The sequence below is a fragment of the Triticum aestivum genome, chromosome 7D, assembly GCF_018294505.1.
Source record: "Triticum aestivum cultivar Chinese Spring chromosome 7D, IWGSC CS RefSeq v2.1, whole genome shotgun sequence".
Classification (NCBI taxonomy): domain Eukaryota; kingdom Viridiplantae; phylum Streptophyta; class Magnoliopsida; order Poales; family Poaceae; genus Triticum; species Triticum aestivum.
In genome coordinates, this window is record NC_057814.1 from 77,637,659 (window position 1) to 77,653,201 (window position 15,543).

The 15,543-nt window shown below is 44.1% G+C and overlaps 2 protein-coding genes and 1 pseudogene across 2 annotated transcripts in view; 2 read left to right on the forward strand and 1 right to left on the reverse strand.

Annotated features, from left to right (window-relative positions):
• Positions 1-371: 371 nt before the first annotated feature.
• On the forward strand, positions 372-4,905 carry LOC123166239 (protein disulfide isomerase-like 1-5). The gene is made up of 12 exons (XM_044584012.1): positions 372-1,121; positions 1,198-1,327; positions 1,449-1,614; positions 1,871-1,989; positions 2,173-2,253; positions 2,352-2,438; positions 2,598-2,669; positions 2,747-2,815; positions 3,061-3,138; positions 3,267-3,401; positions 4,369-4,422; positions 4,513-4,905. Exons 1-12 carry the CDS (start codon positions 628-630, stop codon positions 4,660-4,662), a joined length of 1,635 nt encoding a protein of 544 aa, XP_044439947.1. The 5' UTR covers positions 372-627; the 3' UTR covers positions 4,663-4,905.
• A 374-nt stretch (positions 4,906-5,279) lies between these two features.
• On the reverse strand, positions 5,280-5,430 carry LOC123171645 (uncharacterized; annotated as a pseudogene).
• A 303-nt stretch (positions 5,431-5,733) lies between these two features.
• Positions 5,734-15,543, forward strand: part of LOC123169567 (subtilisin-like protease SBT6.1) — a 14,387-nt gene continuing 4,577 nt past the window's right edge. The window contains exons 1-8 of the mRNA XM_044587433.1: positions 5,734-6,416; positions 6,965-7,093; positions 8,251-8,403; positions 8,760-8,876; positions 9,551-9,735; positions 10,455-10,718; positions 10,912-11,998; positions 13,277-13,789. Coding sequence (XP_044443368.1) covers positions 5,886-6,416; positions 6,965-7,093; positions 8,251-8,403; positions 8,760-8,876; positions 9,551-9,735; positions 10,455-10,718; positions 10,912-11,998; positions 13,277-13,789 — 2,979 coding nt within the window. The 5' untranslated portion in view covers positions 5,734-5,885. The remainder of the gene's footprint in view (positions 6,417-6,964; positions 7,094-8,250; positions 8,404-8,759; positions 8,877-9,550; positions 9,736-10,454; positions 10,719-10,911; positions 11,999-13,276; positions 13,790-15,543) is intronic.

Sequence of the window (15,543 nt, forward strand, 5' to 3'; positions counted from 1 at the left end):
CCTCCGGTGATATCTTGGCTCACCCGCGCTGGCTCGAGCTTGGGGCCGCACCACTCTCTCCCTCCCTCCAAATCGACTGAAATATATATTTTTGTTTCCAGGTAACCGAGGAATAGCAAATGCGAAGAAATATTTCCACTGAATTTGAATCCAGCAAAACTCCTCCAATTATTTTTGATCCGGACAAAAGAAGGCCTTTGACCTCGTTAGAGAAGCCAAGGAGAGCTGACCTTCCTTCACCCATCACATGCAGACGCAGCTCCACCGATTTGAGCTTAGCTTAACCACCAATCACGCGGTCGCGATCCCAACCCCATGTGCTCCCGTCCCGCATCGCCGACACGTCCCCGCTCGCCGGCCGCCCTCACCGACAGGCGGCCCCGCCGTCCACCCGGCCCCACCCGCCAGCCTCATCCGCGCCCGCCCGTGACCGCCGCGGCCGCAGCGGCGTGCGCTCGTCATTGCCGTTTGAACACTCGAGCTCGCTCGCCAGTCGCCATTAGCAGCACCACTAGTAATAGCGCGCCGCGGCCCCTTCCATTTCCCACACGCATTCGATCTCCCCTCCTCGTGGCGGCGTCGTGCGCGCGGGATTCCCTCGTCTCCTAGATCTCGGAGGAGGACGCGATGAGGGCGACGCGGCTCCTCGCGGCGGCGGCGCTCCTCGCCGCGCTGCTCGCGGTGTCCGCGGCGGCGGCGAAGCTCGATCTGGACGACGTGGACGACTCGGAGGTGCTGGAGGCGCTGCTGGCGGTGGACGACGAGGAGGAGGCGGCGCCGCCTGGGGCGGGCGCGGGCGGGGGCGGGGGCGCGGAGGCGGTGCGGCGGACGCAGTCCATGGTGCTGGTGCTCGACAACGACAACGCGGCGCGCGCCGTGCGGGACCACCCGGAGCTGCTGCTCCTCGGCTACGCGCCCTGGTGCGAGCGCAGCGCCAAGCTCATGCCGCGCTTCGCCGAGGCCGCCGCGGCGCTGCGCGCCATGGGGAGCGCCGTCGCCTTCGCCAAGCTCGACGGGGAGCGGTTCCCCAAGGCCGCCTCCGCCGTCGGGGTCAACGGCTTCCCCTCCGTGCTCCTCTTCGTCAACGGCACCGAGCACGCCTACACTGGCCTCCACACCAAGTGAGCAAGCTCGCTGCTCAGCTGCCTTTGATATGCTCGACGAATTGACTAATTGGCTTTTGTATCTTGTTGATAGGGACGCGATAGTTACTTGGGTTAGAAAGAAGACTGGCACACCAGTAATTAGGCTTGAGTCGAAGGATTCAGCTGAGGAATTTCTTAAGAAGGGCCATACATTTGCTCTCGGCTTATTCAAGAATTACGAGGTATGCGAAATGCCTGATGCAGATGTTTAATTTGCTTTGCTCTCTGGATAAAAACTTGAGAATGACGTTATACATTTGCTCAATTTTGTTGACTTTGTTTATTCATATCCGTTTTTGACAGGGAGCTGGCCACGAAGAATTTGTGAAGGCAGCGACTGCTGAAAATGAGGTTCAATTTGTAGAAACAAATGATAGGAATGTGGCCAAGATTCTTTTTCCAGGGATTGCATCTGAAGAACAATTCCTGGGCCTTGTGAAAAGCGAACCAGAGAAGTTTGAAAAGTTCGGTAAGTATCTTTTATGCAGATGTTCCATTTTTAACTTATTTACATTCTAGCCTTGCATGCCATGATTTGATGAGTAACTTATTAATTGGAATCCTTTCTCATTATTGGAAATGCTATCAAAAAGAAAGATAATGCTGGGTTAACCTTCAATGGCAGTTGCTCATGCTTATCCATTTGGTGTACAATATAGTTATTGTAAGTGTAACAGTCATAAATATATGATTTGTCCAGTAACTGATGTAATGCCATTTTACAGATGGAGCGTTCGAAGAAAAGGAGATATTGCAGTTTGTGGAGCTTAACAAGTTCCCACTAATTACTGCATTCACTGATTTAAACTCGGCTAAAGTCTATTCAAGCCCAATTAAGTTGCAGGTTAGTACTCCCAGCCTTTCTAAATATTAACTAGTGCACCTTGGATATACATCACATTCTTCCCTAGTGGATTGAACTATGTAATAAGCCTTATAACTGTATAAAGTGATTGTAGGAAATTATAAATGTACGCTTGGTCTTTTACATGGTTAATTTGATTTAGTTTCTGCAAATTTGTTCTAGGTCTTCACCTTCGCAGAGGCTTATGATTTTGAAGATCTTGAATCTATTGTCCAAGAGGTGGCCAGAGGATTTAAGACAAAGGTGTGCAGTTTTGATATAAATAGATAGCTCCCCTCTGCTCTGTCCATTGTCGCCATATCATGCAAATGACTAAAACAGTTTTCTCTCTGGCACTGCAGATAATGTTTATATATGTGGACACTGCTGAAGAAAACCTTGCAAAACCATTCCTGACTCTCTATGGCCTTGAAGGAGATAAACCTACTGTATGTTCATAGTATTATGAATCTCATTCTGGAGTGATGTTTCCATATTATATATCTTTTTCCAGTAGATGCTGGTGTGCACATGTGTGCATTATGGTGGGAGTTGTTTCCGTATTGTTTAACGATATATCCTGTTGCTAAAATTATAAAGTTTACCAGGTTACAGCATTTGATACGAGCAAAGGTACTAAATATCTGTTGGAGGCAGATATTAACGAGAAGAACCTAAAGGTAATGCGTTGTTTATTTGATTTTATGGTATGTTACTTGAGGCAAATTGATTAATTAGACCATGCACTGAATAACAGGAGTTCTCCTTAAGCCTTTTGGATGGTACACTCCCTCCATACTTCCGCTCAGAACCAGTACCACAAGAAGTAAGCTTTAATTTTGTCAAGTGTTGAATCTTGCAAGTTAATGTGTCAGGATTCGAAGTCCCTAAGCAGTCTAACTGAAATACAACTCATGTTAAGATGTGAGCAACATATGAACTTGTTACTCCTGACATGCATACTTAGTCTTTGCTCTTAATAACATCTGTTAACAATGCTGTGAAGATTTTGTAATTAGTATTCCTGGCATGTGTACTTAGCCTTTGACCCCCCCACTCACCATTTTGCAGAAAGGACTTGTTGAAAAGGTTGTTGGACGTACATTTGATTCTTCTGTCCTGCAAAGCCCTCACAATGTCCTCCTCGAGGTATTTGATCTCACTCAAAGTTATTTATCTGTAATTTTGTATACTCCAATACTGATGATTTGTCATTTTCCAAACTATTTTTATTTCTATCCAAGATCTCACACCTTTTTTTTACATTGAAACCATAGGCTCATGCACCTTGGTGTGTTGACTGTGAAGCCATCAGTAAAAACATTGAGAAGTTGGCCAAGCATTTCAGTGGTTTGGACAATCTTAAATTTGCACGTATTGATGCTTCGGTGAATGAACATCCAAAATTGCAGGTAATTCGACCTTTTGCTGTGCCATCACATATGCCCACAACATAGAGATCAAATACTTTCAACCTTGTACCAGTCATGCCATCCATTAAATTATACTACCTATGTAGCAAAATATAAGACGTTTTTGTAGGCTAAACTAGTGTACAAAAAAGTCTTATATTTTGATACAGAGGGAGTAATTTTTATTGAAGTATTGGGATTATGTGCTATTATTTACTATCTAAGTGCCTTCAGAAAAGAAAATCATATGAAAGACATTACTTTCGACACATTCACGTTATCTGTTGGATTGCTGATTTAATTAACTATTGTTGGAATGATGTCCATTGAATTACCACACTAAGTGTTTTTTAGACAATTTGTGAAACTTTAAATTAGATTGCTCTAAAAAGTAATAACTGTTTTTTATGAATTTATAAGCTTTGGACCGTGCATAGTTACATCCATGAAATTTATAACTAAGCCCATAACAATGTGTGCATAACACATGAATATTGACATACACGAGGGTGAGTTTGTTTGTTGTTTACTGCGAATATAAAATATTGATGTGGAGTTTATTTGTTGTTTCCGGCAAGAAAAAAAAGAGTTTGTTGTTCACTGCAAATGTTGCCATGCATGGACTTTCAAAGATAGCTCTGTGAATAAAGAATAATCAGAAAAATGACTTCCTATATGTTGAAGATGAGGTTCTGGTGGAATTGCTGCCACTTACGACTGTACATATAGGCTAACCACTATAAGGAAGAAAGCTTAATAACTGGCATAAATGAATGGGTGATACCTAGGATGTTCATTAAAGTTAAATTTGTGAAAAGAGATCTGAAGGTTTCTAGTTCCTTTGCATTTGAGTGCTGGAACCTGGAAGCATAGTTTTTTGCCATTCTGAATGAATTGATCTAATAAACCTGCAGTGACCCATCAAAGGTATAACTTTAGCTTACAGTTTCCCCATGTTTTCTTACAGGTAAACAATTACCCCACACTCTTGCTTTATCCTGCTGAAGACAAGACCAACCCGGTACGTCTGCTGAAACAAAATTCAAACACGCCATAAGTTACCCTTTGCCACGTTTGTGATATATTTGTTGCTCTCCTTTTGGAAATGCAGATCAAACTTTCAAAGAAATTAAGCCTGAAAGACATGGCGAGATTCGTCAAGGAGAAGCTGCAGATTTCGGACGTCGAGATTAAGGAGAAGCTCCAAACTTCTGACGTCGAAACAGTAGCGGCCGCTGACAATGTCAAGGATGAGCTATAGTTGATTGCTCGTTCAACCATGCTGGGCGCCTTGAAGGAAAATGACCATGGAGCATGGCCTTATAGTGAAGGAAATAGAGTAGGGGTTGGTCACGGTTACACTGTAGACATCTAAAATCAAACATATATGATGATGTACCACATGTTCTAACACGTCAGTTGGCAATGAATGATGTACCACATAGCTTGTTCATGTATTATATAATGAAAATAATAAAGTCAGGAACTCTAATATCAGATGTTACATGAATATCGAAGCTCAAGCAGGTTGGATATGTTAGATGAGAATGATCGCAATTTATGTTGCAGTACTATTTATTGGTTTGAAAATTTGTGTGAGTTTGGCTTCAAAGTTCGCTATAAAGGTTCAACCGAACAGTGTAAAGGACTGCATTGGTTTCTTTGGATGCAAAATGTTTTTGTTTTGTTATTTGAATTCTTAAGTTCGTTTGTTGCAAAATTTTTGAAGGTTTTTGAAGAGATAGTCATAAGAGCAAACGTTGCATGCCATGACGAAATGAAGGAAAATAGAACATTGAGCTCAAAAGCGGGCAAAATTTTGAATTAGCTGTATAGGCTCAGCTCAAAATCAGGCTAAAATTTGAATTAGTTTTGTAGGGCTTTCCCCTCTCCGAAGAGAGGGAGCCCTTCCAGAAATTCTCAGTGGCCCATAAGGGCCAAAGAGGGGGTTTGGAAATAGTTTTCAACCAGCAATTGACGCGCCTCGGTATAACCTCACTAGCTGCGTCATTGCCCCAAGCGCAAAGATGCCTTCATCCGTTCGCCCACGCCCCCCTCTTATACCCATCTCCCCCCTCCCACCCCCTCCGCGAGCGAGGTGGGACTAATCCCACCACGACCAGCAAGCCAACCGACGCACCTCGCTCACGGACCAGCAAGCCAGGAGCGGGAGCGAGCGTGGGCCGCCTCCCCACCTCTCGTGGCCTTGGGCCCCGATTCCAGTGGGCCTGGATAAGGATCACTGGATCGGGCAGCCGAATGACTCACCGAGCGACGCTCCACTCCAAGAAAAAAGCCGCCTTCTCTAAAAGAAAATGCTGCTTGTGCTCCCACCGGTCAGTGTGGTGGGCATCCGTGCGGTGCGGCCCCGTCATCGTAACACCCGCAGCGCCTCGGGCTCTCTGCTTGTCCTGTCGACCCACCCACCGCTCATTTCCGGCGAGCCACCGCACGGGGGCCGCCGATCTCCGGCGAATCGCGCCGATGCCGCCGGCCCCGATGGCAGCCGAGAAGAGGAGGGCCGCGTACGCGGCCTTCCTCCCGCTGCTCCTCCTCCTCGCGCTCCGCGCCCTCCTCCCCTCCTCCGCCCCCCCGGCCCGGGGCGGGGAGGAAACCCTAGCCAGCAGCAGGTACGTCGTGCGGTTCCTCGAGTACCGCCCCGCCGACGACCACCGGGAATACCTGGAGGGCGGCCTCCCCCGCGAGGCCGGGCCGTGGCGGTGGGTGGAGCGGCGGAACCCCGCGACCGCGCACCCGACCGACTTCGCCGTGCTCGAGATCCGCGACGCGCACCGGGACGCCGTCTTCGAGGCCGTCCGCGCGCTCGGCCGCGTCCGGGACGTGCACCCCGACGCCAGCCACTCGCGGGCCGCCCTGTCGGCGGATCGGGCGCGGGGCAAGCGGTTCACCGCCATGTCGTTCGAGGAGGAGGGGCGCGGCGACGACGACGACGCGGTTCCCAGCAATAATGCTAGTTCCTCTTCTGGTGGTCCGAGGCGGAAGCTTCAAATGCGGGTACATTTCTCTTGGCACAGTGCTGCTCATGGTGGAAACATCTACGCATGATCATTTGTTTGATAATTATTAGTAGTAGCTTGCAACGGGACCGGGGTACATAAAGATCGCCAGCACGGAAAAGGATTAGACCAGTCACATTCAGTGGAATTGAAGGCCATTCTCAACATCATTTATGTTCTTAATGTCAACTTCTTGTGGAAACCATTGGTATAGAACTAAATTTTTGATTTGTACTTCTATAGTTGCTAAGATTGGTCCAGAATGTTAACCTTATTGTTTTCTTCTTTTGTAAAAGGACTCCAGAACATTAGCCTTTTATATATAAACTGGAACTGAAAATGAACGAGCTATGCAGTTTATGCTCTGCATAATGCTTAAAGCTAGATCGGCTCCCAACTAGCATGATGCTATGGCACTAAGTTGCAACGTCAAAGCGACGTTCTAAGCAGTGGGTTGTATCATCTAGACACCTCGGATTTTGTGAATTTTCATGCAGCCTGCTTGTTGTCATGTTTTTTAGTACCGTAACACGTGTCCTTTGACAGAGACCACATGTGACATCTCTATTTGGAGCTGCACAACTATGGGAAAGAGGCTTCACTGGTAGGAAAGTCAAAATGGCCATTTTTGACACTGGTATTCGGGCAGATCACCCACATTTTCGCAATATTAAGGTATGATATTGAGTAAATTTTGTCACCGGTGATTTTGGTCCAGTATATGTGCACAAGAGGTAGAAAAACATGAATCTGGAGGAAGTTAGGCAAACAATTTTTCTTGTGGAAGTTGGTCTCTGCTCTTGAAAACACGCACAATATCTTAACATGCACTTATTAGCTATGAAGCACCGACACGGCGACATGGATACGGCGGTACGGATATGGTGACACGGGATACGGCAATCTCTAGAAACTGCCATACGGCGATACAGCGACTATATCGATCGTTCAGAAAATGTCATGTAATAAAGACACAAAAATAATTGAATGCATGAGATGAAATCAAAATACTGTCCCATGTGTCGCCTCTGTGCCTCTTTTCACTCCCTAGCAGCAACATCAGCAGGTCAGCAGCATGCAAGCAACATCATCAGCCCAGCAGCCCAGCGCCGGAGCACCCAACGGCCAGCACCCAGCAGCTGCCCAGCAAGCACACGGGGACTAGGGAGGACCTTACCGGTGACGGGTGGCGGCGGCAAAGAAGATTTGAGGTGGCGACATGGGCGACTCCAGGCGTTAGCGAGGTGAATCCACATGGTGGCGATGCGATTCCAGGCGGCAGCGTGCGTGTGCGGTCGCAAAGATCCAATCATCTGCCTTGGTCCTCCTGTGGTTGTGGGAATAGAGAGGGAGAGAGCTGCTTTTAGGGTTTGCACCGGGCTTCTATTGGGCTCGGGCTGCGCTCCCATCATCCCACGTCCCACGTCCGTATAGTTTTTTCTTTCCTTTTTTAATCGAAAGAAGTGACATTCTGGGAATACGCGTATCGCATCCGTATCCGGCGTATCTGTCGCGTCTTGGACGTGGGTACGCCGGACCCGGCCGTATGGTGCGTCGTAGCTTATTATTGTTATTACCTAACACTGTTGTCCTGACTAAAGTACTTCTGAGATGTTGCAACATTAATTCATGTCTGCCTGTCACAAAACTATGATGGCAATGCCTTGGGGAAACTGCTATGTATGCTTGTATTATCTCTCATGGAAAATGAAATTAGAGCTTGCTATCCTGATTAACTGTGCAGAACAAATTAAAGTTACACCATTTTCTTGCATATGAGATAAAACTCCCCCCAAAAAGTGAAGTCTTTCTAAGATAGCATAACTGTGCAGGAGCGCACAAATTGGACAAATGAAGACACATTAAATGACAACCTTGGACATGGAACATTTGTAGCTGGAGTGATTGCTGGTCAAGATCCAGAATGTCCTGGATTTGCACCAAACACTGAGATATATGCATTTCGAGTGTTCACAGATGCTCAGGTACTGGACTTGGTTGCTATATATGAAGCGCATCCACCAGCTTTTTGCACCATCATAATTACTTTCCATCTTCTTTGTATTTGCAGTTGCAAATGCCCTCAAAACTAAGGAAACCGAACTGTAACTTTTTGGAAAGACAAACCATGAGTTTTACAGTGTTTTAATGCTCTCAACATGTCTTCATTTTATAAATGTAAATACAATTTAGAATGGCCATACCTTGAGATGCTTATGTTACTAGTATCTGTGAAAATTCTGCGAGCAATTTTTACTATTTATTTGAAGCAAATACAACTAATTATGCCAAAAATTTGTGCTGGTAAGATTTTGAGAATTACCTTTTGCTTGCAGTGCAGATATCCTACACATCATGGTTCTTGGATGCATTTAATTATGCGATGGCAACTGGTATGGATGTATTGAATTTGAGTATTGGTGGACCTGATTACCTGGATCTCCCCTTTGTGGAAAAGGTAGAACTTGGTTATGATCACTAAACTCCAATTTCTTTCGTTTGCCTTCTCACTTATTAGTATTACATGACTTTTGTTTTTTTACTGCATGTCGTTGAAATGTGACACCTCTTGCAGCTACTAAGTAATGATAGTAACTCATAGCTCCCTAGTGGGCTACTAGTAACTGGCAGTATCCTTGATAACTACAGAAGTCCTGTCTTTCTTTGTAAATTAATTATCATATTTTTTTAGGTTGTAGATAAATAGGTGAGCTTATTGACCTGCCAATAATGGGAAGAAGGCCCACTTATCGACCAAATTAAGGACTTGCTCTGAACGAAGGATTTTGTAGTAATTTCGTAGCATTGGAATTTACTAGGAACACATGTACTTCCGTAGCTATCGAGTTTTAACCAACTATGGGTTTATATTCGTTGGCAAATCTCCTCTATGAATGTTCGCGGTCATTGACTTGAGCAACACCAACTGTTGCTGTCTTCTCTTATTTTTGGTTTCAATGCATTTCCCCTTAATTGTGTAGTTTTGCGTACTTCTCTGCTTACTGAAGTAAAAAAAGAACCAGTCCAAGTTACCAGTGCTAACAAATGTTTTCTGCTGCTAATGAGTAAACTTTGGGGATCTTAAATAATTTTTTATCGGGGTCTTGAAATCTTTCTAAATTTGTTCTGTAGGTCTGGGAGCTCACAGCAAACAACATTATTATGGTATCAGCTATTGGAAATGATGGTCCTCTCTATGGCACATTAAATAACCCAGCAGACCAAAGCGATGTCATCGGCGTTGGTGGTATTGATTACAATAACCACATAGCTTCATTTTCCTCTAGAGGCATGACTACCTGGGAACTTCCCCATGGGTACATTTTTTAACTTGATAGTGTACTGTCTTCTTGATATGTCACTAATTTTCTAATATCTCCGAAGGCAATTTTGCTGGGCTTTTGTCGGTCTCCTGAAAAAGCCAATATTGGTTAGGAATGCATTAGAACAGCGTGCGAAGCCTATAGAAGCTGTAGCATAGTTGTCATCTTGCTATATCTGTACTATCCTGAAATTATATTGAAGGTGTAGGTTATGGGTATCTCATATTTTCCTCTCTGTTATGGAATTAAAGGTCTTTGCTAGATTTTTGCTTACTAAACTTGGCCAAAGTGCACACGAAAGATGGGAGTTTCTCTTAAAACATAATATCGTCTTTGGGGTCAAGGGAAATTAATTCATGTCAAGTTCTAATCTGATGACTGTATTTATGCTGTTGTAATTACACCTCTTTTGGTTTTAGTGTGAAAATTTTCAATTTTTGTACTTTCTGTGTGAATTTCTTGCTTGGGATGTTAGTGCGACATATCTGTGTTTTCTGTACCTCTAACTGCTATACATTATTAGTCATAGCTAGCTTGTAATTGATACTGAAAAAAAACTGAAGCAAATAATTCGATGTTGGAAAGGTGATGCATGTTCATTGTTTTGTGGTGATGGATTTTTTGACAGCGCTAAGCAACTTTACTCTTACACTCGTTTCATTTCTCACATTTTAGAAATAGCATCCTCAGAATTTGTGTCTTCAATTCTGCAGATATGGCCGTGTAAAACCTGATGTTGTCGCATACAGTCGTGATATAATGGGTTCGAAGACCAGCACAGGCTGCAAGACTCTTTCAGGTACAAGTGTTGCAAGCCCGGTGGTTGCTGGAGCAGTATGCTTGCTTGTTAGTGTTATACCAGAAGACAAGCGAAAATCCATCCTTAATCCTGCTAGTATGAAACAGGCCCTTGTTGAGGGTGCTTCTAAGCTTGTGGGGCCGAATATATATGAGCAGGGTGCAGGCAAGCCTGATCTGTAAGTTTCTTGCTTTTGTTCTACATATCTCTTCATAGGTGTATCATGTATGGTGTGTTGGACATATCAGATGCATTCCAGTTGTAAGGTGCAACGGTTCAGAAACCAGGGAATGTTTCCTGTCATCCTTGCCTGCTCTTTTGTTTCATTGTTTGCTCAAGTCACGCTCATTTATTCTACTATCCATTTCCAGATGGCAATCATATGAAATATTGAAAAATTACCAACCACGAGCAAGTGTATTTCCTAACATGCTTGACTTCACCGACTGTCCCTACTTCTGGCCTTTTTGTCGGCAACCTTTGTATGCTGGAGCCATGCCAGTAGTATTCAATGCTACAATTCTTAACGGGATGGGGGTGATTGGTTATGTTAAGGATCCACCTGTATGGCAGCCATCTGAAGATGTGGGCAATCTTCTCACTGTTCACTTCACCTACTCGGACACCATCTGGCCTTGGACAGGGTACCTTGCCCTGCACATGCAAGTTAAAGACGAAGGTTCTCATTTTTCAGGCATAATTAGTGGCAATGTTACCCTGTCGATTTACAGCCCAGCTGCTGAGGGGGAAAGCAGCCCACGGAGTAGTACGTGTGTTCTTTACCTGAAGGTCAGGGTGGTTCAAACACCTGTTAGGTCAAGGAGAATACTGTGGGACCAATTTCATAACATCAAGTACCCATCTGGATATGTTCCGAGGGATTCACTTAATGTGAATAATGATATCCTTGATTGGCATGGTGACCACTTGCACACGAATTTTCACATACTGTTCAACATGCTGAGAGATGCAGGATACTATATTGAGACCCTTGGGTCACCACTTACCTGCTTTGACGCTAGCAATTATGGTACACTGCTCATGGTTGATCTTGAGGACGAGTACTTCAGTGAAGAGATTCAGAAACTCAGGGATGATGTTGTACACAAGGGGCTCGGCCTTGCTGTTTTTGCTGAATGGTATCATGTTGATACCATGGTGAAGATGACATTCTTTGATGAAAATACCCGCAGTTGGTGGAGTCCGCTTACTGGTGGTGCAAATATTCCTGCGCTTAATGAACTTCTGGCCCCATTTGGCATTGCTTTTGGGGACAAAATATTGAGTGGTGATTTCTCAATCAATGGTGAGCAGTCCCACTATGCTTCTGGGACTGATATAGTGCAATTCCCAGCAGGAGGTTTTTTGCATGGCTTCGAACTCCAGGAAGACCCCAAAACTGCACATAATAGCTCAACTCCAGATACACAGAACTCCCAGTCCCAGGAGAAGAGCAAGGTTAGCATCCATTGCCTGTTTAGTTGGACCCCTTCTTTATATCATACTCCCTCCGTCCGGAATTACTTGTCGCAGAAATGGATAAAAATGGATGTATCTAGAACTATAATATATCTAGATACATCCATTTCTCCGACAAGTATTTCCGGATGGAGTGTTGTTTTATCTGCGAGTTTTTAGCTATTGGATGATGATTGCTTGTACGGTAGCCCCTTGAACTTCCATAAAGCAGTTTGTTGGCCAGACATAAGCTCTAGGTAATAAAATGCGATAAACAAATGTAAGAGACTAAGAGTGATTTTGTGATAGAGATAGCGGTCTTGTCATGTCAGGCATGCCAGGAGTTGACTCTGGTTCGCCATTGCCAAGTGACGCTTACTTGAGAAGACAGCAGAGGAGGTGGTGTCTTTGTTTAAATTTTCCACATCATTTTCCAGTTGTCATCCAGTGGGTCAAAACTGCTTCCAAGTTCCAACACTGGATTAGGGTTTATCGCTTTGGTTTTGGAAGTTCTGGTCGTAGGATATACAGCTTTAAATTCAGGGGGTTAGGTGGCTTTAGAATCAACCGGGAGTTTTTCCCTATTGAAATTTATCTTCCAGCTGATCTCTTAACACGTCCAGCTATATAAGTGGTTTTTGTTGAAGATGATTTTTGTAGAGAACATGAAAGCTTTCACATCTTTTCCTTAAGTAGGAAAGCAAAACAATGTCAGAGATTTTTCATCAAAAGAAAGTAAAAGTCCAATTAAAACCATAAGCAACACACACACACACACAATAGGCTATATCTCAGGGTGGTTCTTGCGACCGTCTGCCATACGCTTACTTAGTCCCCAGCTCTATGCCTCCCCGTTGTTGGCGTCAAGGAAGATGATAACAGCTAACTCTTAAAACAATACAGTTAGAGCAGATAGGTAACATATTTATTGCGACGCTTTGACCCTTTGGTATGGTTCAGTAGTCGCTTAAGCAGCTATCCCATTAATAGAATGCTAGTGAGTGTGCTTCTGGCCTGTTCGTTCTCCATGTAGATGCAAAGTTATATTCTGTTTCGGACTTACAGTTTTATCCATGAGAATAGTTTGATCGATCATTTATTACTTGCATTGAATAATATATATTTTCAAATTTCAAATCATACTCCCTCAGTATCAAAATATAAGACGTTTTTGTATGCTAGTTTAGCCTACAAAAACGTCTTATATTTTGGCACAGAGGTAATACAATATCGTCATATGGATTTGGTATCCAAGGCTTATTGATTTCTTCATGTCAGCTCTCCTCGATTCTTGGTATGCTTGAAGCAGGCGAAGGGCGAATTGCAGTATATGGGGATTCAAATTGTCTTGACAGTAGTCACATGGTAACAAACTGTTATTGGCTTTTGAGAAAAATTGTGGAGTTTGCTGGCAATGGACTCAGAGATCCTGTCCTTTTCTCAGAAGCAACTCGGTTAAAATTTCCAGTTTTTGAGAACACCCAGAAACCCTTGCGTAGACCCGATGTAAATTTTTCAATGTTTTCATCTGTCATTGGCAAGGAATTGATATGTCACCAGGATTCCCGATTTGAAGTTTGGGGTACGAAAGGTTATGGTATCCAACCAACAGGCACAACAAGAAAGCTGCCAGAATACCAAAAGAATGAAGTTTCTAGTAGTCCCAATCGATTAATAAAATCGTCTTACAAGAGACAAGATGAAGCTGGCTTGCAAAAATCCATTTTAGCACCGAGTGCTAATAAATTTGATGATAAAAGAGATTATTTTGGCTTTATCAGCCATGAAGAGGTATCATATCTTGCCTTTCTCTGTCAATTAACAATTGCCTTCCTTTCCTGTCTTCATTCTGTTGGTTCAGTGATCCCTTTGAGCTGTACAATTTATGTAAACACTAAACACTGACTACCATCAAGGTTAGCATGCTATTAATATATAACAGTTTGCCGTTTTTTCATGCCGAAAACAGTTGCCAAATATTCTCTGCAATAGCCTAAGTTTATTGCCGATATAGTTCTTTCATTTTTCGCTTAAAAAATATAACTCTTTCATGTTTAGTCTATAATTCAGCACTGTTGGGTTATTTGAATTGGGGTAGTTCTGGCTTCTTGAGAGAAGCAGCAGCTGAGCTTGTGGTTCAAAATGATATACTATGATCCACTATAGTTTTTGTAGTCCATCTTCAGTTTCAATGATTTTTTTGTTATACTTATTGCCATAAAGTTAGTTGCCACACCTTGCCACACCACAAATTAGGCAAGTTTGACTGAGTTAGCCCCTTGTTTGGTTTGCAGCCGCACTTGTGGCAAGATTCTTTTCATGCAATGTGTGGCAACATGTGACGCCAATTTTTTATTTTTAAAACTGGAGCCCTTAGGGCTCAATCTGTTACTCCCTCCTGTCCTTTTTTTCTATGCGTGTAAGGTAGAGCCTAGATACCAAGGAGAGGATTTCTTTGTCAAAATTGGAATTTTGCCCCTGGTTTGTTACAAATGACTGCTATGTAGTTATGATGTACTCCCTCCGTTCCGAATTACTTGTCTTAGATTTGTCTAGATACGGGTGTATCTAGCACTAAAATGAGTCATACATCCGTATCTAGACAAATCCAAGACAAGTAATTCGGAACGGAGGGAGTACATGCAAACGATTGGCTCTCCTTGCCCCACGCCTCAAATCTCGCGTGCACGTAGTACTCTTCTCTCTCCATCTCTCCGCATGCGTCTGCAACTCTCTGCATGCGCAGAATCTGTCTCTCCCCGTCCCATGCACTTCCATGGTGCCCGTTCCATGACGCTACACTTCTTCATGATGTTTGCATATGAGGAGGAAGGAAGCATACGAAGAGACGCTGAAAACTGGTGGAATTGGAGCCAAATTTTTTGGTTTGATCAAAACACTTTGTGCTCAAATTTTCCAGTTCCCTCCGAAACTGAACTGCTGCCTTGTGACCATGAGGTCATGGGTTCAAGTCCTAGAAACAGCCTCTTGCAGAAATGTGGGGAAAGGCTGCGTAGAATAGACCCAAGTGGTCGGACCCTTCCCCGGACCCTGCACAAGCGGGAGCTACACCTCCGAAACTGAGCTGCCCACCATAGTTTAGCACATCGAAAATTTGCTTACCCCTATGGTCTTTGAAACTCAGAATTAATGTCTATAATTTCATACACCATGAACAGAACAACCCCCTCACTCTCTTTGTTCTTCTCTCCCACACCATGAGCATGCATGCAATGGCTAGCCTAAACCTCAATTCTATGTACATATTCGAGGAGAGTGGGAGAGCAACGTCGCTATGAATTGATTCTTTCCATGTTCGATGTTTCCAATTTTTATCTTCTTTGTTGATCGCGCTTCGACGTGTTGACCAACACTAGGTGGACGACGCCATCCGCGAGCACGCCGTCGTCAAGGTGGATACCGACCTCCACAAGCACACTGGCGTCGGAGTGGATGTCGCCCTCTGTGAGCATGTGCACACCGTCTTTCCGGAGCATGATGTGGTTGAGCACGTGCACACCGCCTTTTGGGAGACGAAGAGATAG

Bases quoted from the DNA above. Each gene is read 5' to 3' on its own strand.
- LOC123166239 (XM_044584012.1), top strand. From the start codon at position 628: ATGAGGGCGACGCGGCTCCTCGCGGCGGCGGCGCTCCTCGCCGCGCTG. The intron at 1,328-1,448 runs GTATGCGAAATG...CGTTTTTGACAG, and splicing joins GCTTATTCAAGAATTACGAG to GGAGCTGGCCACGAAGAATT. The intron at 2,816-3,060 runs GTAAGCTTTAAT...ACCATTTTGCAG, and splicing joins CAGAACCAGTACCACAAGAA to AAAGGACTTGTTGAAAAGGT.